The sequence below is a fragment of the Urocitellus parryii genome, chromosome 4 (assembly GCF_045843805.1).
Source record: "Urocitellus parryii isolate mUroPar1 chromosome 4, mUroPar1.hap1, whole genome shotgun sequence".
Taxonomy (NCBI): Eukaryota; Metazoa; Chordata; class Mammalia; order Rodentia; family Sciuridae; genus Urocitellus; species Urocitellus parryii.
The window spans coordinates 168,517,844-168,545,828 of record NC_135534.1 but is presented as its reverse complement, the minus strand read 5'-3'; the positions used below and the strand labels follow the sequence as shown (position 1 = coordinate 168,545,828).

The 27,985-nt window shown below is 33.6% G+C and overlaps 1 protein-coding gene and 1 non-coding gene across 3 annotated transcripts; both read left to right on the top strand.

Moving 5' to 3' along the window:
- On the top strand, positions 1 to 27,985 carry C9orf72 (C9orf72-SMCR8 complex subunit). Of its 2 annotated transcripts, none has more exons than XM_026387956.2 (11): positions 1 to 45; positions 6,321 to 6,808; positions 8,507 to 8,566; positions 11,431 to 11,526; positions 12,245 to 12,309; positions 13,532 to 13,604; positions 16,277 to 16,393; positions 21,135 to 21,370; positions 24,702 to 24,759; positions 25,820 to 25,929; positions 26,046 to 27,985. In XM_026387956.2, exons 2-11 carry the CDS (start codon positions 6,365 to 6,367, stop codon positions 26,230 to 26,232), a joined length of 1,446 nt encoding a protein of 481 aa, XP_026243741.1. In that variant the 5' UTR covers positions 1 to 45; positions 6,321 to 6,364; the 3' UTR covers positions 26,233 to 27,985. The 2 variants fall into 2 exon arrangements, with proteins under 2 accessions (XP_026243741.1, XP_026243742.1); XM_026387957.2 differs by lacking the exon at positions 1 to 45 and having other exon boundaries at positions 6,343 to 6,425; positions 6,719 to 6,808.
- Positions 16,449 to 16,580, top strand: LOC113182165 (small nucleolar RNA SNORA18). The gene has a single exon (XR_003300681.2). It is a non-coding gene; the product is annotated as a small nucleolar RNA SNORA18 (small nucleolar RNA).

Here is a 27,985-nt window from a genome sequence, read left to right as displayed (position 1 = left end):
CCCTGCGCCCGCGGCGGTGGCGGAGGTTCTGGCGGCGGCGAGTGGGTGAGTGGACAGCTGGCAAGTCCTAGACCAGCAGTTTGGGGTCAGCCTGCCGGGTCGGCACTGGGGCGATCGCGGGTTTTCTCCCAGCGCTCGACTCATTCTCTTCCCGGACTGAAAGCCGCCCTGGGGCTTTCCAGCTTTAGCGTAGTAGGACTGCCTGCATCCCGGCCCCCGGCGGCGGTGGCACGGAGACTGGGATGGGTTCGGGCCTCTCCCGGCTTTTCGCCCGCAGGCCTCGAGCCAGCCTCTTCCCGAGACCCGGGGCAACCTCCAGCTGCGCTTCCGCTGCGGGCTCGAGGAAGGGAGCCTTGGTCACCGAAGGGGCTGGCCCGCGGAAAGCCGGAGTGCGCGCGGCCCCTCTGGGCGAGCCGGAGAGGGCTCCTGCCGAGAGGAGACAGCGCCGGGTGCGATGGGGTGTGAACCGACTACTGGTCGCCTGTAGATTATCAGTAGAAGTTTGTGAGGAGTGCTGTTTTGTAAATGTGGGCAGAAGTGCTAGGCAGAGTGTATTCCCAGTCTATGAGACATGGCCTGGTTGCTTCACAGCTCCGAGATTGCAAACATTTATTAAAGGAAGTGACTCTTGTGACTTAGGTATCACTTGGCTGATGGTAATCTGTTCCAGAAAGAAGTGCACTGATTACATGTCTGCGTCCACACAGGGTCTTTCTAATCAGGGTGAATTCCACCAGGACTTGTGTTCAGGAAAAGGTGGGAAGTCTCGTGCATTGGCCTAGGAGGGTTACCCCTTTCAGACGCCCAGATTGTTAGGCGCAGATGAATAAATTCTGTTTATTCTGTTCCTGTCCATCACCAGTGGTGCAAGGCGAGGGTACACAATTAGGCACTACTTTTACTTTGTACAAACCGTTCAAAAAAGGACTGTTAGGATCTTCAACAAACTTTGGGACACTTTTAGCATAACCTGGGAGCATCATGGAAAACAAGACTATGACATATGGGGTATTGATTATATGGAACCGGGGGCTGGGGCTGTAGCTCAGCAGCAAAGCACTTGCCTGGCATGTGTGAGACACTGGGTTCAATCCTCAGCACCACATAAAAATAAATAAAGATACTGTGTGTTTATCTACAACTAAAAATTAAAAAAAAACTATATGGAACCAGGATATTTGAAATACAGAGTAGTTATCTTTAGTGTATACATAAGAAGGTTTCCAGTGAAGCCTAAAACCACAGATCGTAACTATATATAGTATAGAACACTATAAACTGTTTTTTCCTTTACATACAGACATGATCCAGTTTAAATTGGGCACAAGAGATTAATAATAAAATAGAACAATTATAACTAAATACTGTAATAAAAGTTCTATGAATGTTCTCTCTCTCTCCCTCTAAAAATATCATTGTACTTTCAACTTTATTAAGTAAAATAAAGGTTGTCATGAACCCAGCACTTTGATACTTAGACAGTCTTATGATAATAACCAAGAGGAGTACTGAGTGACTAATGGGCAGGTAGTGTATATGAATATATAGATGAATATATCTATATGAATACAAAGCACAGAGGGATGATTCACATCCTTGGAGCAGACTGTGAATTTTATCACACTACTCAGAATGGTGTACTATTTAAAACTTATGATTTGGGGGTAGGGGGATTTTTAGTTAATAGTTTGGGATCAAGTTTGACCACAGGTATCTGAAACCTCTGTTACACAAGTGCTGTTAACCAGCACCTCCACCATGCCCTTGCCACTTTAAGAAAACTGAATCTGTTGGAAATTGCCCCAGTATGACTGTGCTCTTTATGAAACAAAAGTGAGAAAAATTGCAGACTATATTCTTGATTGAGAACCAAGCCAGTATTTACCTCCTCCAGGAAACAATTACATTCCACTTGAGAAATTAATAAAATCTCTATTTGGCTATGTTAGCAGTCTAAAGTTTACTTTCAGAGAAAGAGATTTTAAAAAAAAATGGAGACTCCTTTCTTTCAAGATTATTATTGGTTCAGTGTTAATTGCGTACTTCCAAGGGGTGGTAGATTAACTTACCTGTTAATCTGAGAAACTTTGATCTGTGAGAGATGGCTCGATAGTGATATTAGGAACTTCATCTCTGAGTAATGCCTGATGTTAAAAATTTAGAAAGTGTTTTAAGCAGTTCACTATCCTTAAAGTAGCCATAGGCAGCCCCAGTTTTGGAAGTGGGCTGGTTTAGGACCTGCTTCTCTTGGGTCTGGGAAAAATAAACAGAAAACATTGTTATAGGGAATGAGAGCCTATCATAGAAGAATTCTGATTCACAGCAGTGGAGTGGACCAGTCAACTTTCTAAATACCATTCAGGAAAGATATAGCTGATTTTTAGCAAAAGTTTAAAGAAGCAAAAGCTCAAATTTACCAGTATGCTAATAGATTAAATAGATGCTAATTAATATAATTTGTCTGCATACACATTGGATTATTTTTAGAAAGTGTATTGGGTAAACCCTCAGGAACCCTGTTCTTTCTTTATAGGAATGGCAAACCACCATCTCACCCAATTTGGATCCTTGCTTCCCTAAAAAGATTATATGACTAATGTTAGATAACCTGGAGTAGCCTACACTACATGTACATAAAATATGTAGATAAAAATATTAGTTTTCAGCTGAATGTTTTTTGCCACATTTGTACATATGGGTTTTTCTTACCAAAGATGATTCAAGCATTAAATTAATTTTTACAACTCTCCTAATTATACTTCTCTGTGACATTTCATTTCTTAGGTTATAGTAGTCCCACCTTATCCATGATTTCAGTTTATGTATTCAAATATAGTTAAAAAATAATACATGAAAAATTCTATTGCATGCCATTCTGAGTAGCTTGATGAAGTCTTACACCTTTCTGCTCTCTTGCACCCAGCTGTCCTTGAACAGTCCAGTGTATCCACACTGTAATGCTACCTGCCCATTAGTCACTTAGTAGCCATCTTGGTTATCAGGTAGGCTGTCACAGTATGGCAGTGCTTATGTTCAAGTAACCCTTATTTTAATTAATAATGGCCCAAAACACAGGAGTAAGGATGCTGGCAATTTGGATATGCAAGAGAAAATGACATAAGTTCCTTTCTTTAAGTGAAAAGGTAAAAGTTCTCAATAAGGAAAGAAAAAACCCTGTATGTTGACATTGCTAAGATCTATGATAAAAATGAATCTTTTCTCTGTGAAATTGTGAAGAAGGAAAAAATACTATGCTAGTCTTGCTGGTATGCCTCAAATTACAAAAGTTACAGCCACAGTGTGTGATAAGTGCTTAGTTAAGATGGAAAACACATTCAATTTATGGATATATGATAAACAGAAAATGTGTTGTGAGTGACGGCAGCACATTGTACCAGAAAGCATTGAACTTACACAAAGGCATCAGCAAGTTTCTGAAACATGTGGCACCAAGCCATTTACTGCAGTATACAAAAAAATACTGGAGAAGCTGTAAGACAAGTTGGTGGAGAAGGATTTGCCAAAATGCTGGATGAAGAAGTAGAAAAACATTGAGGGCCTTTGGGAAGTTTTAAAAATGAGGAATCAGAAGAACTTATTTAGTAATCTGCAGAGAAAGAGGAAGATGAAACTGAAACAGAACTAGCAACCTGAACATTTCTAAAATTTGCTGAAGTATTTGAAATTGCACAGACATTAAAGGGCAAAATTATGGAATACTGCCTTCAGATAGAACAGCATTAAAGTCACCCATAATATTAAAACCTCTGCAGCAACCCTATGAGTTAGAGACAACTTCTGATTAAATTTTCTTCCAGAAAACTCCCTTGAACTTGGTAGATCTTCAACCATCAAAGTAGTCTCCTGCTAACATCTAACATCAATGTTGTCATGATTCAATGATCCAGGATCACCTGAAGTGGATGTCTTCTTCCTGATGTATCATCAGAAGGTCATTAGTAGCCTAAAGCTGAGTCACAGCACATATGTCATTCACTCCACTTTATCACATATTCATTGTATTATCTCCCATTATCATAGGAAGAAGAAGGTGAGTATAGTACAATGAAATATTTTCAGAGAGAAAACATTCACATAACTTATACAATTCTATTTTATTGTTAATCTCTTACTGTGCCTAATTCATAAATTAGAGTTTACAGTATATATAGAGAGGTGCCATCTGTAGTTTCAGGCATCCAGTTGGAAGGTATCCCCCAAGGATAAGGGGCAACTACTGTATTTCTTTTGTCAGCTTTTAAAGCTAAGCAGTTCAACATGATTTTTAGCCTTCATTTTCTTTCTAATACTAGGAGTGAGACTGAATGTAATTAGTGATTGTTAGTAATTTAGTTCTCACAATCAGGTAAAAGGTTTTCTCATATTTCAATCAGATTTTGCTATAGCTCTCAATCCTGTTTAGGAAATTCTTTTAATTTCAATATAATAATTTGAGTTGTAATGTTGCCTTTTTGATTTTCACCTTTTTATCCAAAAAGAAAGAATAAAAAAGAAATGTTTTGCAATATGATTTTATGGCTATGTGTTTACTTTAATTTATTGCCTCCACTTCCCATTTGCTATTGTTGATAATGACAGAAAAAGAATCATAACAGTTCTAACTCAGATTACCTTGTTGTATTCAGTCATTGTAAACTGACTGTTGAAGTTATATTCAAAACAGTAGATATTTTTAACAAGCGATACAGCTCATATCCATTGTGGCCTTTTAAGACTTATTAAATTGACATATACTAAAACACAAATATTACCTAAATGAAGTTTTGAAATTAAAAATACACAGGTAAATACTGTTTTTTGGTTAACTATTTTCGTACATACTTCACCATTAAGTGTTTTGCCATAGTTTGTGTGCCTTTTCATAGTATGATAAAAATATTCACCACAAACTTTAAAAATAGAAGTCACTGCTTTTCATAAGACTCTGAACTCTCTTGACAATATGTAGATAAAATTCCTTAATATAAAATGGTTTAATTTGACACAAATTTTGTTATAAATCAAATGTTAGCTCCAAAGTCATCAAACAGGTGTATCAGCATTCACCTGTAGCTGCTCTCCATTACATTATGATAATAGAATCCATAATTTTAGACTTGCTTAAATGAAATTGTCCTAATGGTTTTTACTTTCAGTCTTTGATTATAAGTCTTCAATTATAGTACTTGCAAGGTTGGTTAGGTTTACACTAATATTACATAGAATATACACTTTCAGAGTGATGTCTTTGAGTGGATCAAGATATACGAGTTGAGCCCTGCATTCTAGCTTGGCTGCAAGTTTGTTTGTGTTCTCTATGTCTGTTTCCTCAGCAGATTGAAAGCTTTGAACAGGCTTTATCCATTCTGTTTGTTTTTTCCTATTCTAATAACTGAAGCATTTATTTTAGCCACTTAGTATTGAACTCTCTTCACAATGGTAAAGTACTATACCATTTTCTTTACTAATGTATTAAATGTATTTATCTTTATTTTCACCTGTCAGTGTTTTTACCCTTCTGCTCACCAGTAGTGAGCTTCAGTATCCTGTTTCCCAGAGAGTTTGTCAAGGATAACCAAACTTTTTAATCATTTTTGTTGTTGTAGCTTCAGACATGTGATTTTGTCATCTTATGAAAAAAAATTTTTTTTGGCAGGTTTAAGGTATTTCTACTGTCAGATGGCTAGGGTAACAAAGCATCACAAACTAGATAACTTAAAATAGCATCCATTCTCTCTGGGTTCTGGAAGCTGGAAGTCCAGTATCAGCAGGAACATGATCCTACAGGCTGTAGGGAAGCTTCCTTGTGCCTTCCACTTCTGGTGTTACTTATAGTCCTTGGCATTCTCAGGCTTGTGGTTGCATCATTCAGTTTCTATCTTCTGGTCTTCACATGGCTGTCTTGCCTTTGTGTCTACATGTCTCCAAATCTCTCTCTTTCCCCTTAGAAGCCCACTGAATTAGGACCCATTCTAATCTAATATGACCTCATTTTAACTTAATTACACCTATTTCCAAATAAGGTCACATTAACATATATAAGGGGTTAGAGTTTGAACCTATCTTTGGGGGAACACAGTTCAACCCACAAGAAGTATCACCATGTCTAGCTGAGACTTCCCCTTCCTATTTTGCCCCTCTTTAGTTATAATGGTTAAGAACCAAATATCTAATCATGGTAGAATTGCACATAGTCCAGATATTTGGGGAACAATGGTCTGTTGTATGAGCTTTAGTTATAATATTCGTCTCTTTGGGGGTTTGGATGGATATCTTTAAAATTGCTGAACCTAATCATTGCTTTGTATGCTCTCATCTAGATATCTCTGGAATATTTGGATAATGTGAAATTTGGGATGCAGTGATGTCTACTCTCTGCCCACCACCATCTCCTGCTGTTGCCAAGACAGAGATTGCTTTAAGTGGTGAATCACCTTTATTAGCAGCTACCTTTGCTTACTGGGACAATATTCTTGGTCCTAGAGTAAGGCATATTTGGGCCCCTAAGACAGATCAGGTACTTCTCAGTGATGGAGAAATAACTTTTCTTGCCAACCACACCCTAAATGGAGAAATTCTTCGAAATGCAGAGAGTGGGGCTATAGATGTAAAGTTTTTTGTCTTATCTGAAAAAGGAGTAATTATTGTTTCATTAATCTTCGATGGCAACTGGAATGGAGATCGGAGTACTTATGGACTATCAATTATACTTCCACAGACGGAGCTTAGTTTCTATCTCCCACTTCACAGAGTGTGTGTTGATAGATTAACACATATTATTCGGAAAGGAAGGATATGGATGCATAAGGTGAGTGGTTTCTCAGCTTGTTAATCATGCTAACATAGCCATTCAGAGTTTATTTTCAGACACATTTATCTAATTTTTGGAAATTATATGCATTTAACATTTGACATAAGCCAACATATGTTTATGTCTACCCCATTGGATATAGATGAATTTGTCTTCACAGTAATCATGGAAGGTAGGAGGTGGTAACTCTGTATTACAAACAAAAAGCTAAAGTTTAGAGGAAAAAGAAATTTTTAGAGTTTAGATTTGTCTTGGGAGCTTTTGACTCTAAAACATTTTTATTTTTATTTCATTGCATGACCTTGTCTTGTACTTACTACAATGTGTAGGTATAATAGTTTAGAACATTTGTTTCAGAAACTATCTGCTGGGAACCTTTGGTCCCTTTAACTTGCCAAGTTCCCAAATTTATAAAATGAGAAGGTTGGACCAAACAGTTTCTAGGAGATAGATATTCCTTTTAATTTTGCAGGTTAAGCTAGAGGGAATTATCATTTCCCACTAAATCCTGTACTCTAATATATAATCATATTTATTTATTTATTTATTTTTATTTTTTATTTTTTTTTATTTTTTTTATTTTTTTTATTTTTTTTATTTTTTTTTTATTGGTCTTTCAACATATTACATAGTTCTTAATACATCATATTACACGGTTTGGTTCAAGTGGGTTATGAACTCCCAATTTTACCCCGTATACAGATTGCTGAATCACATCAGTTACCCTTCCATTGATTGACATATTGCCTTTCTAGTGTCTGATGTATTCTGCTGTCTGTCCTATTCTCTACTATCCCCCCTCCCCTCCCCTCCCCTTTTCTCTCTCTACCCCTTCTACTGTAAATCATTTCTTCCATTTGTATTATCTTGTCTTACCCCTCCTTTCCTCTTATATGTCATTTTGTATAACCCTGAGGATCGGCTTCCATTTCCCTGCGATTTCCCTTCTCACTTCCTTTCCCTCCCACCTCTCATCCCTGTTTAATGTAAATCTTCTTCTCAAGCTCTCCGTCCCTACCCTGTCCTTGTTGACTCCCCTTATATTAAAGGAGTCATTTGGTATTTGTTTTTTAAAGATTGACTAGCTTCACTTAGCATAATCTGCTCTAATGCCATCCATTTCCCTCCAAATTCTATGATTTTGTCATTTTTTAATGCAGAGTAATACTATTCTTCTAGCATTTTGAAAGAACAAATTTAAGTTTTCTTCCTACTTTCCAATTTAATACTAACCTGAAAGTCTTATTAAGGCATTATTAATTGTATAAGACTTCTAACAGATTGTAAGGAGAAATAGCACCTTTAAAGAATAGGTATTTGCTCTTTGTAGACTCACCTCCTTATTCCTCATATGTTTATGAAAATCATTTAAAATAAACAAGCTCTGTATTCCTCAGATTCAATTTGATTTTGTTTCATTTAAAAATGCTTTATCATGTTCCTTTTTGAAACTGCAGGTGTAAACTTGATTGTTTCCTGCTAAATTATATTTCTTTTTTCACTGCAGAATAAAGGGTATTTTGTTTTATACTGTCTATGAAAGCATGGGTTTGTTGGGTTCATCCTGCCTTGCTCCCTTTAGTTCCCTCTAGAGAATATTTTTTTCTATAAAGTAAATTACACAGAACATATCTATATTGAAAAAATAAGTATTCAAATGCAGTGGTTTTAATAAATAAATTTTCTTTTGCTTAGGAAAGGCAAGAAAATGTCCAGAAGATTGTCTTAGAAGGCACAGAGAGAATGGAAGATCAGGTAAAATGCAGATTACATGCAGTCATATCCCATTATTCCCATAGCATATGTACATACAAGGCATTTGGCTCCTTATAAGGCCTTGACGACATGTTAGTTTGACAGAGTGAGTCTGAAAATAAACAGTCTTCATATAAAATAAACTGGACAAAAAGTTTCTATATTTTACATCTGAAGAGATAAATAAATAAAGGGAAATGATAATTACATCTACAAATTACTATTTTGCTCCCTTTTTTGGAAAACTTGTTCATATAAAAATTTTAAAAATGTATATATGATCTTCTAGGTATTGTTTCTCAGATATCTGTATATGAGTAACTGAAAGATGAGGAGTGGGTGTTCAGGACTCAACACAGCTTTAAGCACATTTAAGACTATTTCTTTAGTCTCATGCTGTATCTTTAAAACTAATGCAGCTTATATTTTATTCCATGATATATCTGTTTGTTTTAATATTGAAATTTGCCAGTGACATTTTTTAGCTTCTTACCATTTAGACATTCAGTAACATTGATTCCTTAAGAAAAGATACCATGTTTATCCTGTACCTTTGAATGACCTTGGGGAATAATAGATGCTAAGAGTTTGAGAAGCATGACTACAAGAGGATAACTTCCCTCATAGAAATTAAATACAGTCCATTTCATTGTGGGGCAGAAAAGTTCTCCTGAAGGGAATCGCCAGTGGAGAAAATGTTCTTAACTTTACTCCTATTGCTCTGATAGGCCACCCTCCCTTTTTGTTTCTTCTTGTAAAATTCCAGTCTTTTAAGCATGGCTACATTGCCTTTGCTCTGGTTCTCCTCAGTATGACTGGGACAGAATGATGCTTTAAAAAATATTTAGTTTTCTAAATACTAATGAGAGACTAGGGGTGTGGCTTCCTGGGGTGTGGCTCAGTAGAAGAGCACTTGCCTAGCATGTACAAGGTCTGCAAAAAAAGCAAAATAATTCTTGTGAAAGTATGGGGCATTAACAAAGAAAATACTAAAGCCTATAAAATAATCTTTGCAAAATTATCATCTTTGTACTTCTGTAAATAACCTTCCAAATCAAATGAGGTAATTCTGGGGAAAAGGTTAAAACTTATAAGAAAAGATTTCCCTTCATCCAGAGAAGCTTGCCTTTACTTTGTTTGCTGGTTGGTAAACAGGTCCCTAGGAATGTAGTGATTCACCAATCTCCAGCCTGATATTTATGGAGTAATTTAGTAGAATTACCTCAAGATAAGGAAATTGAGGACCAAATGAAATTCTGCTTTTAGTGGGTTCACCAACCTCTAACCTGATACTTATGGAGTAATTAAATAGAATTATCTCAAGATAAGGAAATTTAGGACCAAATAAAATTCTGTTTTTAGTAAAACTGTTTTTTTTAAAACCAGAAACCTTGATTAATGAGTTTCTGCCATGATTAATGAATTTCTGCCTCTTTTAAGGGCTTTTCTTAAAATTGCTATCTTATCCTTCTGTGTCAGTAGGAAAGGATATTTGGGACAAATTGGAGACTTTAGAGAGGAAACTCAGAAGTTCAATTTAGAGAAGAACAAGGAGGAAAAGAAATCCCCAGGGGTTTCTTTTATGTATGTGGGGCCATACACACACACATACAAACACATATACATACATACATGTATATATTTTTTTAAGATCCTCTTCTGTATTCAGTCTTATAGGATTTTTGTTGTTGCTATTGATCATTAGACTATTCATTTACTTAGAGTCAGATAAATGCCTGAGATTCCTTGTCCAAAATATTATCTGAGCCTAAACCTAAAGGGAAATGTTTTCCTAAAATTGTTATTTCTGAAAAGGGGGAGTTGTCTTATAATTGAGTCTTGCATGTCTCACATTATGTGCTTTCAACAGCCTTATATTGAAAAATAAATTCTGCTTGGAAATGACACAATAGTATGAAACAATTTTAGTGAGTGCTGATTTTGGATGTTCATAGCTGTCATCTCGTAAATCACTTACCAAAGATGGAAGTTCAACACAGATTGAGTCATTGTTCTTATAAGATTTGTTGTATTAATTATAATTGTAAACAAGCATTTCAACAGTTATTTTAAAAATCAAAAGCAATGAGTGTGGTTAATTTTGGAAGTTACTATAAAATACATTTTTTAAAATAATAAAATGCCTGTTATGCAAAGAGGTTTATGACTTAGGATAAAATTTCCAAAGGTAGCAGCACATTTAAATCTTAAGCAATTTAAATGATAAGGGACTTTGAAAAGCTGAGTTAAGGTACTAAAAAAAATGGATATAGGGATAACAGAGATCTAATTTGAAGATAAAAGAGAAGAATTTGAATAAAATTATTTCATGAAATGTAAGGAAAGATAGAGATTTGACAATTTTGTCTGCATCTCTAAAATTTCACATATTTACATTGGTTGCAAAACTGAATGGTGGTGTGGTAGTAAGTAAATGAGGAATCACCCTTATTTAAGATACTTTTAAAATATTTGTGATGATTTGATTTGCCTTTGGATAGATTATACCCTATTTCCAGTGTGGAGGATGGCCATTTATTGAAGTTTTACTAATGAGTTATTTGGTAAGGATTTCAAAGTCTTTTTAAGCTTGACTTTCATAACTTGATTGCCTTTAATTAATAAAGTTTTTATAACTCAATTAGATATCAAAGGAGATTCTTTCTAAATTTGGCACAGTTGTTTATTTGTTGCATATAATAGTAAATGATAAACCAAAGAGTCCATGCTTACTAAAGAAAAATTATTCCTAAAAGAATGAAAATGAGCTTAAATAGCATGAAAATTCTTTAAGTTCATTTTAAGTTTTTATTGCCCATCTTGTCCTCTATTATGTCTTCTCTTCATTTTACTTTATTGTGCAGGGTCAAAGTATTATTCCAATGCTTACTGGAGAAGTCATTCCTGTAATGGAACTGCTTTCATCTATGAAATCTCACAGTGTTCCTGAAGAAATAGATGTAAGTTCTTATGGGGGTAACCTTTATCAGTTCCCCTGAATTATTCTACTATTATATATATTAATAACATTCTAATTTTGCTGGTAAGCATTTTATCATTATACTATTCAGATGAAGTATTAGCCACAAATAAGCACACATAGAATCCTGAATTTTATGATCAGTTTTTTTATTACTGATAGTCATGGCAAAATTAAATTTAGTTATTTTACCACCTTTATGTTTCCTTAAAGTGGGAAAATTCCAGAACTTATAGAAACATTAAAGTATTTAATGCAGTATTTTTTGCAACAAAGCAATGTGCAAATTAATGACTATTAATGGAAGTTTACTTACATTCACTAATTTAGTTTCCTTAATCATTTGTTGAGAACATTTTAAATCACACATTATGCATGTATAGAGAGAGATCTTTGGAAAATATTCTTACTGCTTTCTGACTTTGTCATTGAGGTTGGTCCCTTGATTCTGACAGCTCAGAAGAGGAAGTTGTCTTGTAAAAAATGTTGCTTAACCTGACTGACCACTTTTCACATTTGTTCTTTAAAAGGTTGTGATAGTTCAAAGAGATTATTTTATGGGTTTTCTTGATGTTCCAAAATGAGAACAATGTGTTATATTGAACCTAGACTTTAAAACTTAGGTATAAAAGCATTCTCTCAATCCTGTTTTACCCAGACTAATTTTTTTGTTTGTTCATTTTTTGGGTGCATTTTAGATAGCTGATACGGTACTCAATGATGATGATATTGGTGACAGTTGTCATGAAGGCTTTCTTCTCAAGTAAGAATTTTGTTTCATTTCCTAAATGCTGAATGAAACAGATACAAATCTTATATGCTCACCCATAACAAGATTTGGAAGGAAGAAAATAATGATACCTACTTCCCCAGACAATTTAAGGATAACATTGCATATTTGAACTAACACTTGTGTTACTTTTTCACTCATTGTGATATATCTGCTGTTACTCCTTTTAGTGTTTTAAGATGCTGAGTTTCCATAGTACCCAGACAAGAGAGCTTGGTCCTTTCGTTCTGGTTTCTTGTTTTACTTCCCATTGATGTTAAAATTAAGAATTCTTAAATTAAGTTGTATTATAGATAGCCTCAAGTAATTTAGGCCTCGAAATGGAAATTATTCGTTAAAATTATTTGTGCTGATCTTTTTTATCTAACTATGAAGTTTAGTACTTAAGAGTGTGACTCTCAAGCCAGACTGCCTGGGTTACTGTTGTGTGACCTTGGATAAGCCACCTAAGGTGTCTGTGCCTCCTTTTCCTCATCTGTAAAATGGGAAGAATAATAGTACTTACTTTCTAGGGTTATTGTGAGCATTGAATCAGATAAATCATATAAAGCACTTACAACACTACCTGGCACATAAAATCACTTATGAACCAATAGCTCACATTTTCTATTTATATTTCTTCTAAGGAAAATAATAGTAATGACCACTATTTTTTGAGCGCCTATGTGCTAGTTCCTAATACCAAGTGCCTTGCATGTATTATCTCATATTTCTTTACATTTCCAGATAATCGTGAACTTTGTTTTTAAAAATGAGAAGTGAAAAAATAAAGTATTAACTTTTATGTTTACATTCTTTTCCTCTAGGCTCATGATGGAGTATCAGGCATGTTTAACCTAAAAAAATCTTAATAGCTTGAATCATAAGCCCTTTAGTATTAAATCTATTAAGTCAGCCATTCATATACTATTTTTAATCTCATTTGGCTTTAACCCCTCTACATATCAGTTTCTTAAGCTATAAAATAATATTTTACTAACTGGGTCATCTTAATATTCAAACGAGACAATCTCTGTGAAAGGCCCCTAGATAATGTGAAGTTTCATACAAATAAAAGATAGTATTATACTTATGGTGTTGGTGTTTATCATGTAAAACTACTCTGAGTTATTTGAAGCTTATTTACTATTTTTTTAAATTTATGAAATTGTTTCATAGCCAGGGTTTTAAATCTGTTTTATTTATTGATCTACAGTGCCATCAGCTCACACTTGCAAACCTGTGGCTGCTCTGTTGTAGTAGGCAGCAGTGCAGAGAAAGTAAATAAGGTAATTCATTTTATAACATAGACTATGATCTGAATTTTAATACTACTAACATGTCATGGATTGTCATTTACATGTTAAGTTATAATTCAAATGGTCTAATAGTATAAGGATAAAATAAAATGTTAGCGAATTATTGTGATACCCTATGGCAGAATGAATTTGAAATGAACTGTTTGAATAGGAATTCAGTTATCAGTTTCATTTTGATAACTCATAAACACCAATCTCAGTTGTGTATAAAGGGTTTTGAGAATATTTTAAAATCAGATAGCTTTTAAAAGCCTTCTATTTCCCAATTTTATCTTTAATAAATATAAAGATAGCTATGTACTTTTGGTACTAGTGTTATGGCAAGATTGCAATAAATCACTAAGTTGATCTTAAAGCAAGAGGTGGAACATTTATTCACCAGCAGGCAGTCTGAATTCACCAACTGGCAGGCCAAGGGACAGGCTACAAGTCTACACCCTTCGATTCCATCCCAGGCTGTGAGTCTACCTTTATATTCCAGAACTACATTAATCATAAGTGGCTGTTGCTATGATTCAAAACCATAAACAAATGTCATGAGATCTAAAATCATAAACAGAAGGGAAAGTGTGTCAAAATGACCCAGTTGAATACAAGTTAAAGAATGGTAACTAACGTCTAGGCAATCATTCTTTGACAGGGTACTTTGTTCAAGAAAAATGGGAAACAAAGAGAACAATTTTACATTATATAAGAATTGCCATTTTGTGTTGTCACACATGCTATGCCAAGCAACTGTTGATGGGTACAGAGGCAGGGTGTTCCCAGGAGAGAAGGATTTCTTACATGACATGGAATCTTAGGGTAAAATGGAGTCTGTTTGGCCATTGCCCATATAGCCTGGCCTATAATACTAGTTCTGAAGAACTGCATTTGATCATCTTGATTTCATTGCCTTGAGTTTTACCCCATGTCTATCCTTTTTAGGGAGCTAATATTTCTAGATGGTAAGTGGAGGCTGTACTTTATTCAGTAATGTTTTGACTACTTCCTTCAGTGCTTTGAGTAAATAATTAGTGAACGATTAGTTATATTTCCAAGCATTAGTCGGTAAATTAAGATATTTTGTACTTTTCTTCACTGACCATTAGTTAGAAATTAGAAAGAATCCAGAGATAAGTACATATGTCTATCAATTTAAGCAAATCTAATTTCTTTTAACAACATTTTAAACAAGAGATATGTTGGAGGTGATTATTTGTTTTATAAAGCTATTCATTATTTTTGTTTAATTTGTCATCCCATGTATTCACATGAGCCTTAATTTGCCAAAATTATATCTCTTATACAACCATTTATGAGAGATTAATATTCTTCTCTCATTATATTTCATCTAGAGACTATTAATCTTATTTGTGTTGCCCCAAAAATGTGGCTTCCCATTTGTGACCCACCCCCACAAAGCCTTAGAGTTCTTTAGAAGTGCTTCTCAGTCTGCATTATGAAAGGAGGAAGGCTCTGTTTATTAAAAATTTTTCTCCGGCCTGGGTTGTGGCTCAGCGGTAGAGCACTCGCCTCTTATGTGTGAGACCCTGGGTTCGATCCTCAGCACCACATAAAAAGAAATAAACAAAATAAAGATATTGTGCCCATGTATAACTAAAAAAATATTTTAAAAATTTTTTTTCTCATCCTTTATCCTCTTAAGATTGAATAGCTTGCCTTTTGTCTTTTTGACAAAAAAGTTTCCACTTCTGTAATTAAAAAACTGTGCTTTAACATTATCACTCTAGTCTGAATTCCAACAGTTATATGGCTCATTTTTATTTTTATTTTGTACCCTAGGTCAGATGCTATTAGAATCAGTATTTTCTGAACCCCCACCAATAGCATGTTTATATTAAGTCAAATTTAATAGAATTAATTTTCTTTTGGTTTAAGAATTTGGATACTCCTTGATATTCATTATAATGGGATTTACATGTAGAACTGTTACAACATAAGTTATAACTTGGGTAATTTAAATGCACTTAGTTTTATTCTTGAAAGTTATTTACTTGCTTGAAAAACAATTGTTGCTGGGTGGAGATATAACCAGTTACTGTATTAGGTCATAAATTCCCACTAAAATTAATAACCTAATACAAATATGTCAAATAAGTATGAGAAAAGGTACATATTATATTTTTCACCTGGAGAGTCACAATATGTATTCAGATATTACAGATTTTACCAGATGTGGTGGTGCACACTTGTAATTCCAGCAGTTGGGGAGGCTGAGGCAGGAGGATCACAAATTCAAAACCAGCCTAAGCAACTTAGTGAGGCCCTAAGCAACTTATCAAGACCCTGTCTCAAAATTTAAAGAAAAAAAAAGATTTTTTTTAAATGGGCTAGGGATGTTGCTCAGTGGTTAAGTGCCTTTGGGTTCAATCCTGGTACAAAAAAAGAAAAGAAAAGTTACAGGTTTTGAGACACCATACAGTTAATTTACTAAGCATATCTTGAACTCATTTGGCCATAAAAATCACCTTTTGTAAGCAATAAGTGTTATATCCTATGGACTGTTCCAGGTGACTAAGGATTTATATTTTTATGTTAATTGACAAAACAATTAAAATTTTTAATTTAAAAAATTTTTCATAAGCAAATCAGTGGTCTTTTTACTTCATATTTTAATGCTATAATCTTTTCTTTTATAGATAGTGAGAACATTATGCCTTTTTCTGACTCCAGCAGAGAGAAAATGCTCCAGATTATGTGAAGCAGAATCATCATTTAAATATGAGTCAGGACTCTTTGTGCAAGGCCTGCTAAAGGTATACTTTCCATTTATCACAAGTGAAACCATTTTTTAAAAATAATGTTTGAGAGGTTGAGGTCTATCCCGATGGGGCTTCTCTTGTAGCCACTCGTCGTTGGAAACGCCTCATAGAGTAATTCTGTGGTTTTGCTTTCCTCATAGGACTGTTTGTTAGGCCTGTGGGAAGTAACTACAAGACAATTAAAAAGTATGAAAGACCTAATTTTTCTTTTTATCTTAGATATTGGCATATTCCACATTTGCAGTACTGAGTGTGATAATAGGAGTGAATATAATTTGAACTTGGTGATTTTTATATTAGAGAAGTGTCAACACTTGAGAACCAAGCAGATCCATCTATATCCCAAAGTATAAGGCTTTGTTGATATTGCTTCTGGCTGTTTGTTTTCTCCTATTTGGATCCTAAAGTCAAATTACTTGAAGAAATTAAATCCTGAATAACTTAGGTGGAGAATTGTGAAATCATCTGGGCTCTTGAAACAAACAGATAAGCATCAGATCTTCTAAAAAGGGTGTTCTTGGAATGGACAACAAAGGAATCACAATGGAAATTCCTTAAATAAAAATTTATTGACTTAAAAAAATAATAATAATAATTTTTGAGACTCTTTGTAAAAATACTTGAAGTATTTTGTTTAATGCCCAAGAACTGACTTCCTTTACATAGTTCTGAGCATAGACTATATTATCTTATGAATATATATTTAGTATCGTCAGTGTAACACCATGAAATATCTTTTCTTTGCCAGGTGGTTTCCTGTGTAGATAAGTGTATAGCCTCAGGATTTTTTTTAAAATATGTGCTTGAATTAGGTTGCACCTCTAAATATTTCTTTTTACTGAACCAATTTGAATTTTTGTGTTACCATTTTGTATTTACATAGAAAATTTATTGAAAAAATTTAAAGATCTTTAAAAGTGTGTAAGACTTGAGTAAATCATATATATATATATTAATATACACATTTGAAAAAGTATGTATTGCTAATACATATTAGAAAAAGTTTATATTCATTTAATTGAGTTTATTTTTCAAAGACTAAAACATATAACGGTAATTGATAATTATTTTCAATAATTAAGGGAAAAGCAATTATGCACTTTATTGAATTTACTATTGATGTCTCAGTTATAGTCAAAGAAATGAAGAAATACTTTCCTTATGGTTGTGTGATTCTTTCATAGTAAATGCTTTCTTAAGGATGTAGGAATAGCAAAATGAAAGAAAATAAGTATTAAAATATTTTAAAATGTTGCACATACCCTTAAAAAATTAGGTACAGAAGGAACACACCTCAATGCCAGAAAGGCTGAATATGGCAAACTTACAATGAATTTCATACTGATTAGAGAGAAGTTGAAATAATTTCATCTGAGATTAGAAACAAGATAAGGATGTCCTCTTTTACCTCTCCTGTCCAGTGTGATATTGGAAGTCTTAGCTAGAGCAAGAAGGCAAGAGAAAGACATAAGACACCCAAATAAGAAAGGAAGAGATAAAATTACCCCTGTTTGTAGATGACTTGATTTTATATATCAAAAAACCTAAAGGCTTCACCAAAAAAAACTGTTAGAACTGATAAACAATTTCAGTAAATTTACAGATAAAAAAGTCAACATACAAATGGTACTGATTGACATAATAATAACAAAATTTCGAGAAAGAAATCAAGAAAAAAACCTACTCACAATAACTACAAAAACATATATCTAGGAGTAATATAAACAAAGAAGTGATCTCTACAATGAAAATTATAAAACAGATTAAAGAAGTTGAAGATGATGCCAAAAAATGGAAAGACATCCAGTGTTCATGGACTAGAATTAATATTCTAAAAATGTTCTTACCACACAAAGCAATCTACAGAATCAATGCATTTCTTCTTGTAATACCAATGATATCCTTCATAGAAAACACTCCTAGAATTTGTATGGAACCACAAAAGACCTTAAATAGCCAAATCAATCATAAGGAAAAAGAACAAATTTGATGGCCTAATACCTGACTTCAGAACATACTATAAAGTAATAGTAAGCAAGACAGCATGGTACTGACATAAAAACATGAACATACATCAGTGAAACAGAATAGAGAATCCCGAAACAAATTCACATTATTTACAGCCAATTGATCTTTGCCAAAGGGACCAAGTGTACACATTGGAGAAAGGAAAGTCTCTTTAATGAATAGTACTAGGAAACTGGATATCTGTATACAGAAGAGTGAAACTATACCACTATCTCCTAACCTGTACAAAATCAATTCAAAATAATAATGTGATAGTCTCAAATTAGAAAGCTTTGGCCCCATAAAGGAAACATTCAGTCAACAGAGGGAAGAGACAATCTGTGGAAAAAGAGAAAATATTTGCAAACTATTCATTAGATGAGGGATTAATATCCAGCATGTATAAAGAACTCAAACAACTCAACAGCAAATTTTTAAAAAGTAATCAGATTTAAAAATTATCTGAATCGACATTTGTCAAATGTATGCAAATAGCCAATAAACAAATGAAATAATGTTCAATATTATCACTAGGGAAATGCAAATTAAAATGACAATGAGATACCATCTTAGCCCCAGTTAGAGTAGATATGTTCAAAAAAATAACATTCTTTCAAAGATAAAAAAAAAGGAGAGCTCTCTTGTGGTGGGAACATAGATTAGCACTCCATTGTGGAAAACAATATGAAGATTCCGCAGAAATCTAAAAATAGAACTGCCATTTGATCTAACAATCCTACTACTGAGTATGTACTCAATAAAAATGAAATCCATATGTCAAAGAAACGTCTTCACTGGTGTGTTTATTACAGTACTATTCACAACAGCCAGGGTATGAGATCACCCTAGATGTTCATTAATAGATGGATAAATAAAATTATTCAGTCATTAAAAATGAAATTCTGTTGTTTGCTGCAACATTGATGAAACTGGAAGACATTATGTTAAGTGAAATAAGTTAGGCATAGAAAGATGAATAATCTATATTCTAACATACATGTAAAAGCTAAAAAGTTGATCTCATAGAAGCATAGAGTAATGGTTACCAGAACTTCAAAAGGGTGTGGGGGAGAAGGGATGGAGAGAAGATGCTTAATGAGTATAATGATGCAGTTGGATAGGAGGAATAACTTCTAGTGTCCTGTAGCACGTTATTATGAATTAATACAGCAATCAATTGTATATTTCAGAATAGCTAGTAGAGAGAATTTTGAACATCCTCAACAAAAGGAAATGATAAATATCTGAAGTGATTGATATACTACCCTGATCAGATCATTACACATTGAACACATGTGTTGAAATGTCATACTATACCCCATAAACATACATAATTACTATATATCAATTAAAGATAAAAAATGTATTGAAACAATAGTCTTTGGAAATATTAATTCAGCTTTATAAATTATTAATTCAGCACAGTAAAATGCCTGTACTGCACTCAGAAGAATAGTATTAAAATAAACTAAAGAATCATGTTTCTAATTTAAGTTTTACAAATTTGAAAATTTGTACTTCTTTCTACTAAAGGCATAACATAAAAGGTTTCTTCAGCAGCCTCTCATTTTATTATATAATTTTATCCTGAAAGAGATCAGTACCAGATGCTTAATGGAAAACTTGAAACTGATTTAATGAAAAACTATTTCAGGAGTTCTCCATGCAAATCTAAATTATATAACCTTCCAGAAAATACCTTGACATAATATAAAAATGATTACTGCAGCATTATTAGAGTGAAATAGCTTCTATGTTCTCTTCATAACATAGTATCTCATACACAATAGGTATGAGATACAATCAATAAGGAACCTTTTTTTTTTTTTTTTTGATGCCAGGAATTGAACCTAGATGTACTTAACCACTGAACAACATCATCAGCCCTTTTTATTTTTATCCTGGGACAGGGTCTCACTTAGTTGCTCCGACTGGCTTTGAACTCATAGTCCTCCTGCCTCAGCCTCCTGAGTCACTGGGATTATAGACATGCACCACTATTCCTGGATATAACCACAGTTATTATTTGGCACATATCTTTCTAGTATTTTTTTCTTCTGTATGTATGTCATACTATACCCCACAAATATGTATAATTACTATGTGTCAATTAAAAATGAAAAATATATTGAAACAATAAAATCTCTGGAAATATTAATTCAGCTTTGTAAATTATGTAGTTTCTTCATCCTCTCCCCATTGAATTATACTCTGCATGTTCTAACCTGCTTTTTCACAATATTTTGTAAACCTCTTCCAATTTCAACATGAACTTTTCAGTAATTTTATTTTTATCAATTAGATAATAAATTGATTTAAAATTTATTTTATCATGGGGCTGGGGATATGGCTCAAGCGGTAGCGCGCTCGCCTGGCATGTGTGCGGCCCGGGTTCGATCCTCAGCACCACATACCAACAAAGATGTTGTGTCCGCCGAGAACTAAAAAATAAATATTTAAAAAAATTCTCTCTCTCTGTCTCCCTCTCTCACTCTCTCTTTAAAAACAAAATAAATAAATAAAATAAAATTTATTTAATCACTTCTTTTTGGATGCTTAAAGTGTTTCTCATGTTTTTGCTTTAAAACTGATGTTGTAATGAACACTTCTGTCTGTAAGGTATGATAAAATTCTAGAATAAAATCAAAGCCATTGTTTTAATTAGAAAAAAAAAAAACTTCATATCACTTGGCATGTAAGACAGTAAGTTCTCTTTTCATTCTGACAGGATTCAACTGGAAGCTTTGTACTGCCCTTCCGTCAAGTCATGTATGCACCATATCCCACCACACATATCGATGTGGATGTCAATACTGTGAAGCAGATGCCACCCTGTCATGAACACATTTATAATCAGCGTAGATACATGAGATCGGAGCTGACAGCATTTTGGAGAGCCACTTCAGAAGAAGACATGGCACAGGACACCATCATCTACACAGATGAGAGCTTCACTCCTGATTTGTATGTAATGCTCTGCCTTTTGATTTTGGCAAACAATATGAATCTTTTATGAGTAAAAACAAACACATTATATTTAAAAGGAAAGAAATATCACTAGCATAATGATGCTTAAAAAATATTTAATCAACTGTTTTTTTTAAAAAAAAACAAAAGCTATCCATTTTGAAAATATTATTGTGTTTCCCCTAAAATAAGTTAAAATTAGCTCTTAAAAGAAACATTTAAATACTTTTTTAACAAATAGGTATTGAGCTCATAGCCTGTAGGAAATAGTATGGTTAATAGTAGTGCATCAGATAGCCTCCCTTCACTACTTATAATTTAGTGTATAATAGTCTGAACAGTATTATTATATAAAGTAATTCCAAGTCTTTTTTTCTTGTACATAAATATTAAATAATTCTGGGGTTGTGGCTCAGTGGTAGAGTGCTCGCCTTGCACGTCTGAGACTCTAGGTTCGATCCTCAGCACCACATAAAAAGATAAATAAACAAAATAAAGATATTGTGAAAAAAAAATTAAACTGTTGAAATACATTAATATAGTGTTATTATGTTTTGTGTTTTATATTGCATGTAATATATTTTATGTTATTTTTATATTTGCCTTAGTCATTTCTTACCACAAAGTGTGATCAGTGCACTAAAAAGAATAATAATGACAGTTAAATATTGATTGTGGATCATTTAAGGAAAAAAACATGATGATGATAATTCATAGTTATAAAACTTCAAGAAAATACTTAAATGGTGTTCTGAAGTCAGAAAAAGAATTGTAGTATACTAGGGTTTTTTGAATCAATTAAAAGTGCGTGGCACAGTGCTGGCACATAGAATATACTCAAAACACCATAACTATAATAACCCAGGTTGAAGTATATAAAGCAGCAATAAAATTGGATTGAGTAGCTCTATGCTTTGCTTTTAAGGAAAATTTTGAACTGAGGCAACAGACTCATGTAGCATAGTAGCCATAGTAAAATGTTGACCAAAAGCACAGAATAAGAACATTATGTCCAAGGAATCCCCAGCAACATAGGTCTCTATATGCATAAAGATGACTTAATTTGGGTCCATCTTTCTCAGGTCTCCAGTGTTCTCATTGGCTATTTAGAAAGTTTTAGAGGAATTGCTTCAGAAAAAAAGCATTGGCCAAATTGGAATTCCATGTCACTGAGTTTTCACATATTAGTAGTTTGGGTATGAATATAGATTTATCAAAATTAATCTGCACTTTCTAAAAGGCTTAGAATTTTTTTGTTTTTGATTGATTGCCTGCTTAGGAGCTCCATTAAGAGAATTTAGTAAACTTTAGAATGGGTTTGCGGGCTGGGGATGTGGCTCAAGTGGTAGCATGCTTGCCTGGCATGCGTGCGGCCCGGGTTCGATCCTCAGCACCACATACAAACAAAGATGTTGTGTCCGCCGAAAACTAAAAAATAAATATTAAAAAAAAATTCTCTCTCTCTCTCTCTCTCTCAAAAAAAATAAAGAAAGAAAGAAAATAGTTCTGTTGTTGCTGTATTTAAAAAAAAAAAAGAATGGGTTTGCAACCATTTAGTGTTTTTGTTTTGTTTTGTAAATATGTTTAAGCCAGCTATTCTTGTTTTGCTGAACATGGCATAATAATGTCATAAATTTAAAATTTTATTTACAACCCTAAATGTTTTGAACATAAAAGTTTGAAAAATAGTTTCGATTACAAGAATATGTGTAAACTTTAATTTGTGGTAGACTCATTTTACCATTTTTTGTGTTTTAAACAATACTACTTTTTCTATGTATGGGAGCTGTTTTTTTTTTTTTTCCTGCTCTGCTGGGGTCCAACCCAGTGACCTATACATACTAGACAAGCATTCTACCTCAACTTAACTTATAAAAATAATTTTAGTCACTGTCTATATATTAAAATCCAGTCACTGAAAATATTTTTAGATACTTTGCTTCATACAATTCAGATATGATCGAGATATTCATTCAATGAAATAAACCAGAACACTGGGCCTTATAGTCACAATCTCTCCTCAAAGCTTGAAAAGTGGTGTTGTTAATGCCCAGCCAATAATCTTGAAATGTTGACTTCTCCTTTCTCAGTTCCTGCTGTAATTAGTTACACTCATCTCCTAAATTAAGAAACTTGAGTTACTCTCTTACTTAGTTTGCACCACCTATTCTTTTCTGTATCCCTCCTATCAGTAATATGATGATCTCTATCTACTATTTTCAGTCTCTCTTTCATTTAAAAAATTACTTCGTTTATTGAATGTTATGTTACCTCTCTGATCTGAATGAAACCTAAGGAAGATGGAAGAGAAAAGATGAAAGGCTGTGAGGCCTGGGAAGAAAACAGTCTTTCTTGTTTTAGCATCTGGTATGTCCTAGGTGCTGTGTTAGACACAAATCATTTCAAGTGGGTATTATGTCTTGACTTCTCTCTCTTTGGTCATTGCCAAGGTAGATGACACTTTCTTAGGTTTCTAGTTCATGTTGTTTGCAGATGGTGTCCTCTTAATGCTAACCCAGAAGTTGTGATATTGCCCATTATCAACTGGGTTTATTCCTTGATCCCACTCAAATGTCACTGATTTGTTTTAGTTTTTGGTGATAACATTAGTGTTATTTTTGCTGCTGGTTTTATTTTTTTGTGAGATTGTCAGAATTAGCAATTATATTTATTAATTGTCTAAGACTTTTTTTTTAAAAAAAAGAGAACTTTTTAATATTTATTTTTTAGTTTTCAGGGGACACAACATCTTTATTTTATTTTTATGTGGTGCTGAGGATCGAACCCAGAGCCCCGCACATGCCAGGCAAACACGCTACCGCTTGAGCCACATCCCCAGCCCCAAGACTTTTGTTGTATGTGTAAGATGAGAGTTCTGAAATAGATTAGTAGATGTACACATACCCTTCCTGGTGTATTGTGTATATTTCATCATAATCATGATTGCTGCTGAAGTAGTTCCATAGTGTGGGAATATTATTTAGAAAAAATAATTATATGTTAACCTGATAAACACCAATAATATCCTTGAGTTTGGATCTGTGTATTTTTAAATTTTATTTATTTATTTTTATCTATTCATTTTTGGTGCTAAGAATTGAACTCAGGGACCCATGCATGCTAAACACACATTGTACCATTAAATACCCAAAGCCAGCCTCTGGAAATATATTTTCTATCTCCAAAAATGTACATCTATAATCTAATAAATATGTTTATGCATGATATACCATTTATATGAATTTAACTTATTGACTGTGGAGTGAGAGGTTGTAGAAAGTGTCTTAAACAGCCATTTCAACATTTGGACCTTTTCTTTTCTTTGTAGGAATATTTTCCAGGATGTCTTACACAGAGACACTCTAGTCAAAGCCTTCCTGGATCAGGTAAACATGGAACCATCCATTGTCAGAATGATTAAATGTTTTCTTTTCAAACATATCATATAGTGCTTGTGCTATATATTTGAAACATCATGTAATTAAGTTCTCTTTTTTGTAGTACCTATTCTATGATCTTTCTAAAGCTCCTAAATCATTTTTCTTATGAATTATTAGTAGAGACTAGCCTCATTAACAATTAAAGATCCAGCATTCCCACTGAAAATAAATATTTTAATTTCAAATGCTAGCCTCACTCAGGGGTTTTGTTTTTTGAGGGGAGGTAAGTTGTTTATTTGCTTTTATTGAGCCAAAAATGTTCTTAAAACTTAGTATACTTCTGTTTAGATTATAACATCTTTATTGTCTCATTTTTTAAAAATATTTACTTAATTACACATTTGAAGAAAATGATAGATACCTGGGACTTATTTCTTATATAACAAAACATTGTTGTAATGTTGTTCTGGGGATTGAGCCAGGAGACTGTCATACGTGTAACTTTGAAATAATGAGATCCTTATGTTAACTGGAAAATTTGGATCCAGGTCTGTGTAGTTTGTGATATATTGCAAAGTTCAAGGATATATTGCAAAGTTCAAGGATAATTTGTAGTCATGCAATTTCCATGTTTCTCATGCCGAAGTAAAACCCTTCTACTCTCCCCCTACATAAGCACACATTTCTCCTACCCATGCTAGAATATAGATATGTATTTCAAAACCATAGTCCATGAGCATGGCCTAACTTCTGAGAGCTTCAATTTTAAGATTTGATTAGAAAAAGTTAGATAATACAGCATCAAATAACTTACATAATGATTTTTTCATAATAAAATAAATGATCATGGATATATTTTGATATAGAATGCAGAATTTGAGTGCACCAAAATAAATAGGAAATTATAAAAACTCAGATTGCTTTCAGTCTAGTGCTGCTACCACACTCCTGTATATTAGAGGGCATTAGTGAAAATGCCAGGTAACACCCAACACTGTCAGAGAAACATGCTGTACACATAGAATGGTAGGAAATCTATGTGTTAAAATGTTTCATTTTCCTGCAGGTCTTTCATTTGAAACCTGGTTTATCTCTCAGGAGTACTTTCCTTGCACAGTTTCTGCTTGTCCTTCACAGAAAAGCCTTGACACTAATAAAATACATAGAAGATGATACGTGAGTAACAGTCCTCTACAGAAGAAAAGCCTTTGTATGTTTTTGTTTTGTTCCCTTTTGATATTTGCTGTATTATAATGTTTGGGTCTTTCTTTCTTTCTTTCTTTTATTTGTAGGCAGAAGGGGAAAAAGCCCTTTAAATCTCTTCGGAATCTGAAGATAGACCTTGATTTAACAGCAGAGGGCGATCTTAACATAATAATGGCTCTAGCAGAGAAAATCAAACCAGGCCTACATTCTTTTATCTTTGGAAGACCTTTCTACACAAGTGTACAAGAACGAGATGTCCTAATGACTTTTTAAACGTGGAATTTATTGAGTATATTTCATCACAGTCACTATTGCTATTGAAATAGTTCCATGGTGTGGGAAGCATCATTCCCCCAAATTATGCCCCTAGAGTCCTACTCAGCATTGCAGTTAAAGTTAGTTACACTACAGTTGCCACAAGAGGTCTGTAGGGGATGTCAGGTGCATCGTTAACATTGAATATCTCTCTTTCTAGATGTGCTCTCTTGGGGACTTCTGTTTACAATTATAACAAATACTATTGCTGTCTTTTAAAGATATATTAATAGTATATAAATTTGACCACAACTACTGGTTTTTTTTTTAATTTATGATTCATGGTTTACACGTATCAAAGTGAAATCTGAGTTAGCTTCTGCAAATATCATAGTAATTGACTTGACATTTTTTGGTGTTTCTTGTTGTGTAGGATTACTGTAAGACTTTTGCAATCATCTGCAAATTTAGAGCATTTAAAATTTTCAGTTCCACAGAAAAGAAGTTAGCTTGAATAGGAAGAAGAGATTGATCAATAATTCAATAATTATTGAAATTTAATCATTAGAACCTACTTTGTAGATTTAGTCTTTAGAATTCAGTCTATATAAAAATGTCAGGCGGTTATGTGCAGTCCCTGATTATGGTAAACTCAGTGTGGTTTTTGTTTATCACTGTTATCAACATCCAATATGGTTAAGCTCTGTCCAGGAAAATATAGGAAATTGAATTGTTTTAGTAGTTGTTGCCAACTTTTCAGATTAATTTTTATTATTTTCAAGCCAAATAGAAATGTGCACCTCCTGTGCCTTCCCCGCCTCCCCCCCCCCCCATGGAAAGTATAATTACTTGGAAGAAGTTCGGATTCCACTGGTCAGTCCTTTCCACTTATTTTTCTCATACAGAGTCTATCATTTACCTGGTTTGGCAGTCATGGTGATCCAAGTTTATAAAATGCATTAGAGAATATACTAACTAATAAGATCTTTTGAGAACAGAAAACAGTTTTTGGTCTTCTTCCACCTTTTATTTCTGCCCACGTATTGGAAGTTATTGCCTTGCTGCCTGCATCACATAAGAGCAGCAGGAGAAACTTGACGGAAGTGATATTTTTTTAGGTGCTATTTTTGTCAGAACTAAGTGGTCTGTTTCTTTACTTTCCTTAATGTGTTTGGACCATTTTACTGGCTAAAAAATAATTAACATAATTCTCTGCTAGAGAAGTATTGACATAGGAGCATATCAAACACAGATATTTTTATTTAAAACTGGAAGTGACATGAAAGGGAAAATATAAGTAGATGAAAGATATAAAATTGATAGAGCCCTTCTGCTCCCATCTACAAAATTTAATGAAAAAGATATGTTCTATTCTGAAAGGTCATAATAGCTTTTGCATAATGAGTCAGAAAGAGGTAGACATCTTAAACACTGAACAAGATGGATATACTACATGTAGCTCAGTCAAGAAAAATTTTGTAGATACCATCTTTTAGTGTCCTGTATGTGCTCAATGCTTTTATATGGTAGATCCCTATTTAAGTGCTGACTTATTTTCTTTTGTTGGTTTATTGTATTGTTGTATAGAACGTAAGATGTACAGTGAAATAAGTTATTAAAGCATGTGTAAACATTGTTACCTTTTCTCCTAGTTGGAGAATTTTGAATAAAATATCTTTGAAATTTTGTCTCTTTCACTTATTGTTTAGGAAAAAACACTATTATGATATTGGAAGACTGATTAGCTTCTGATTTGGCTGACAGACATGTT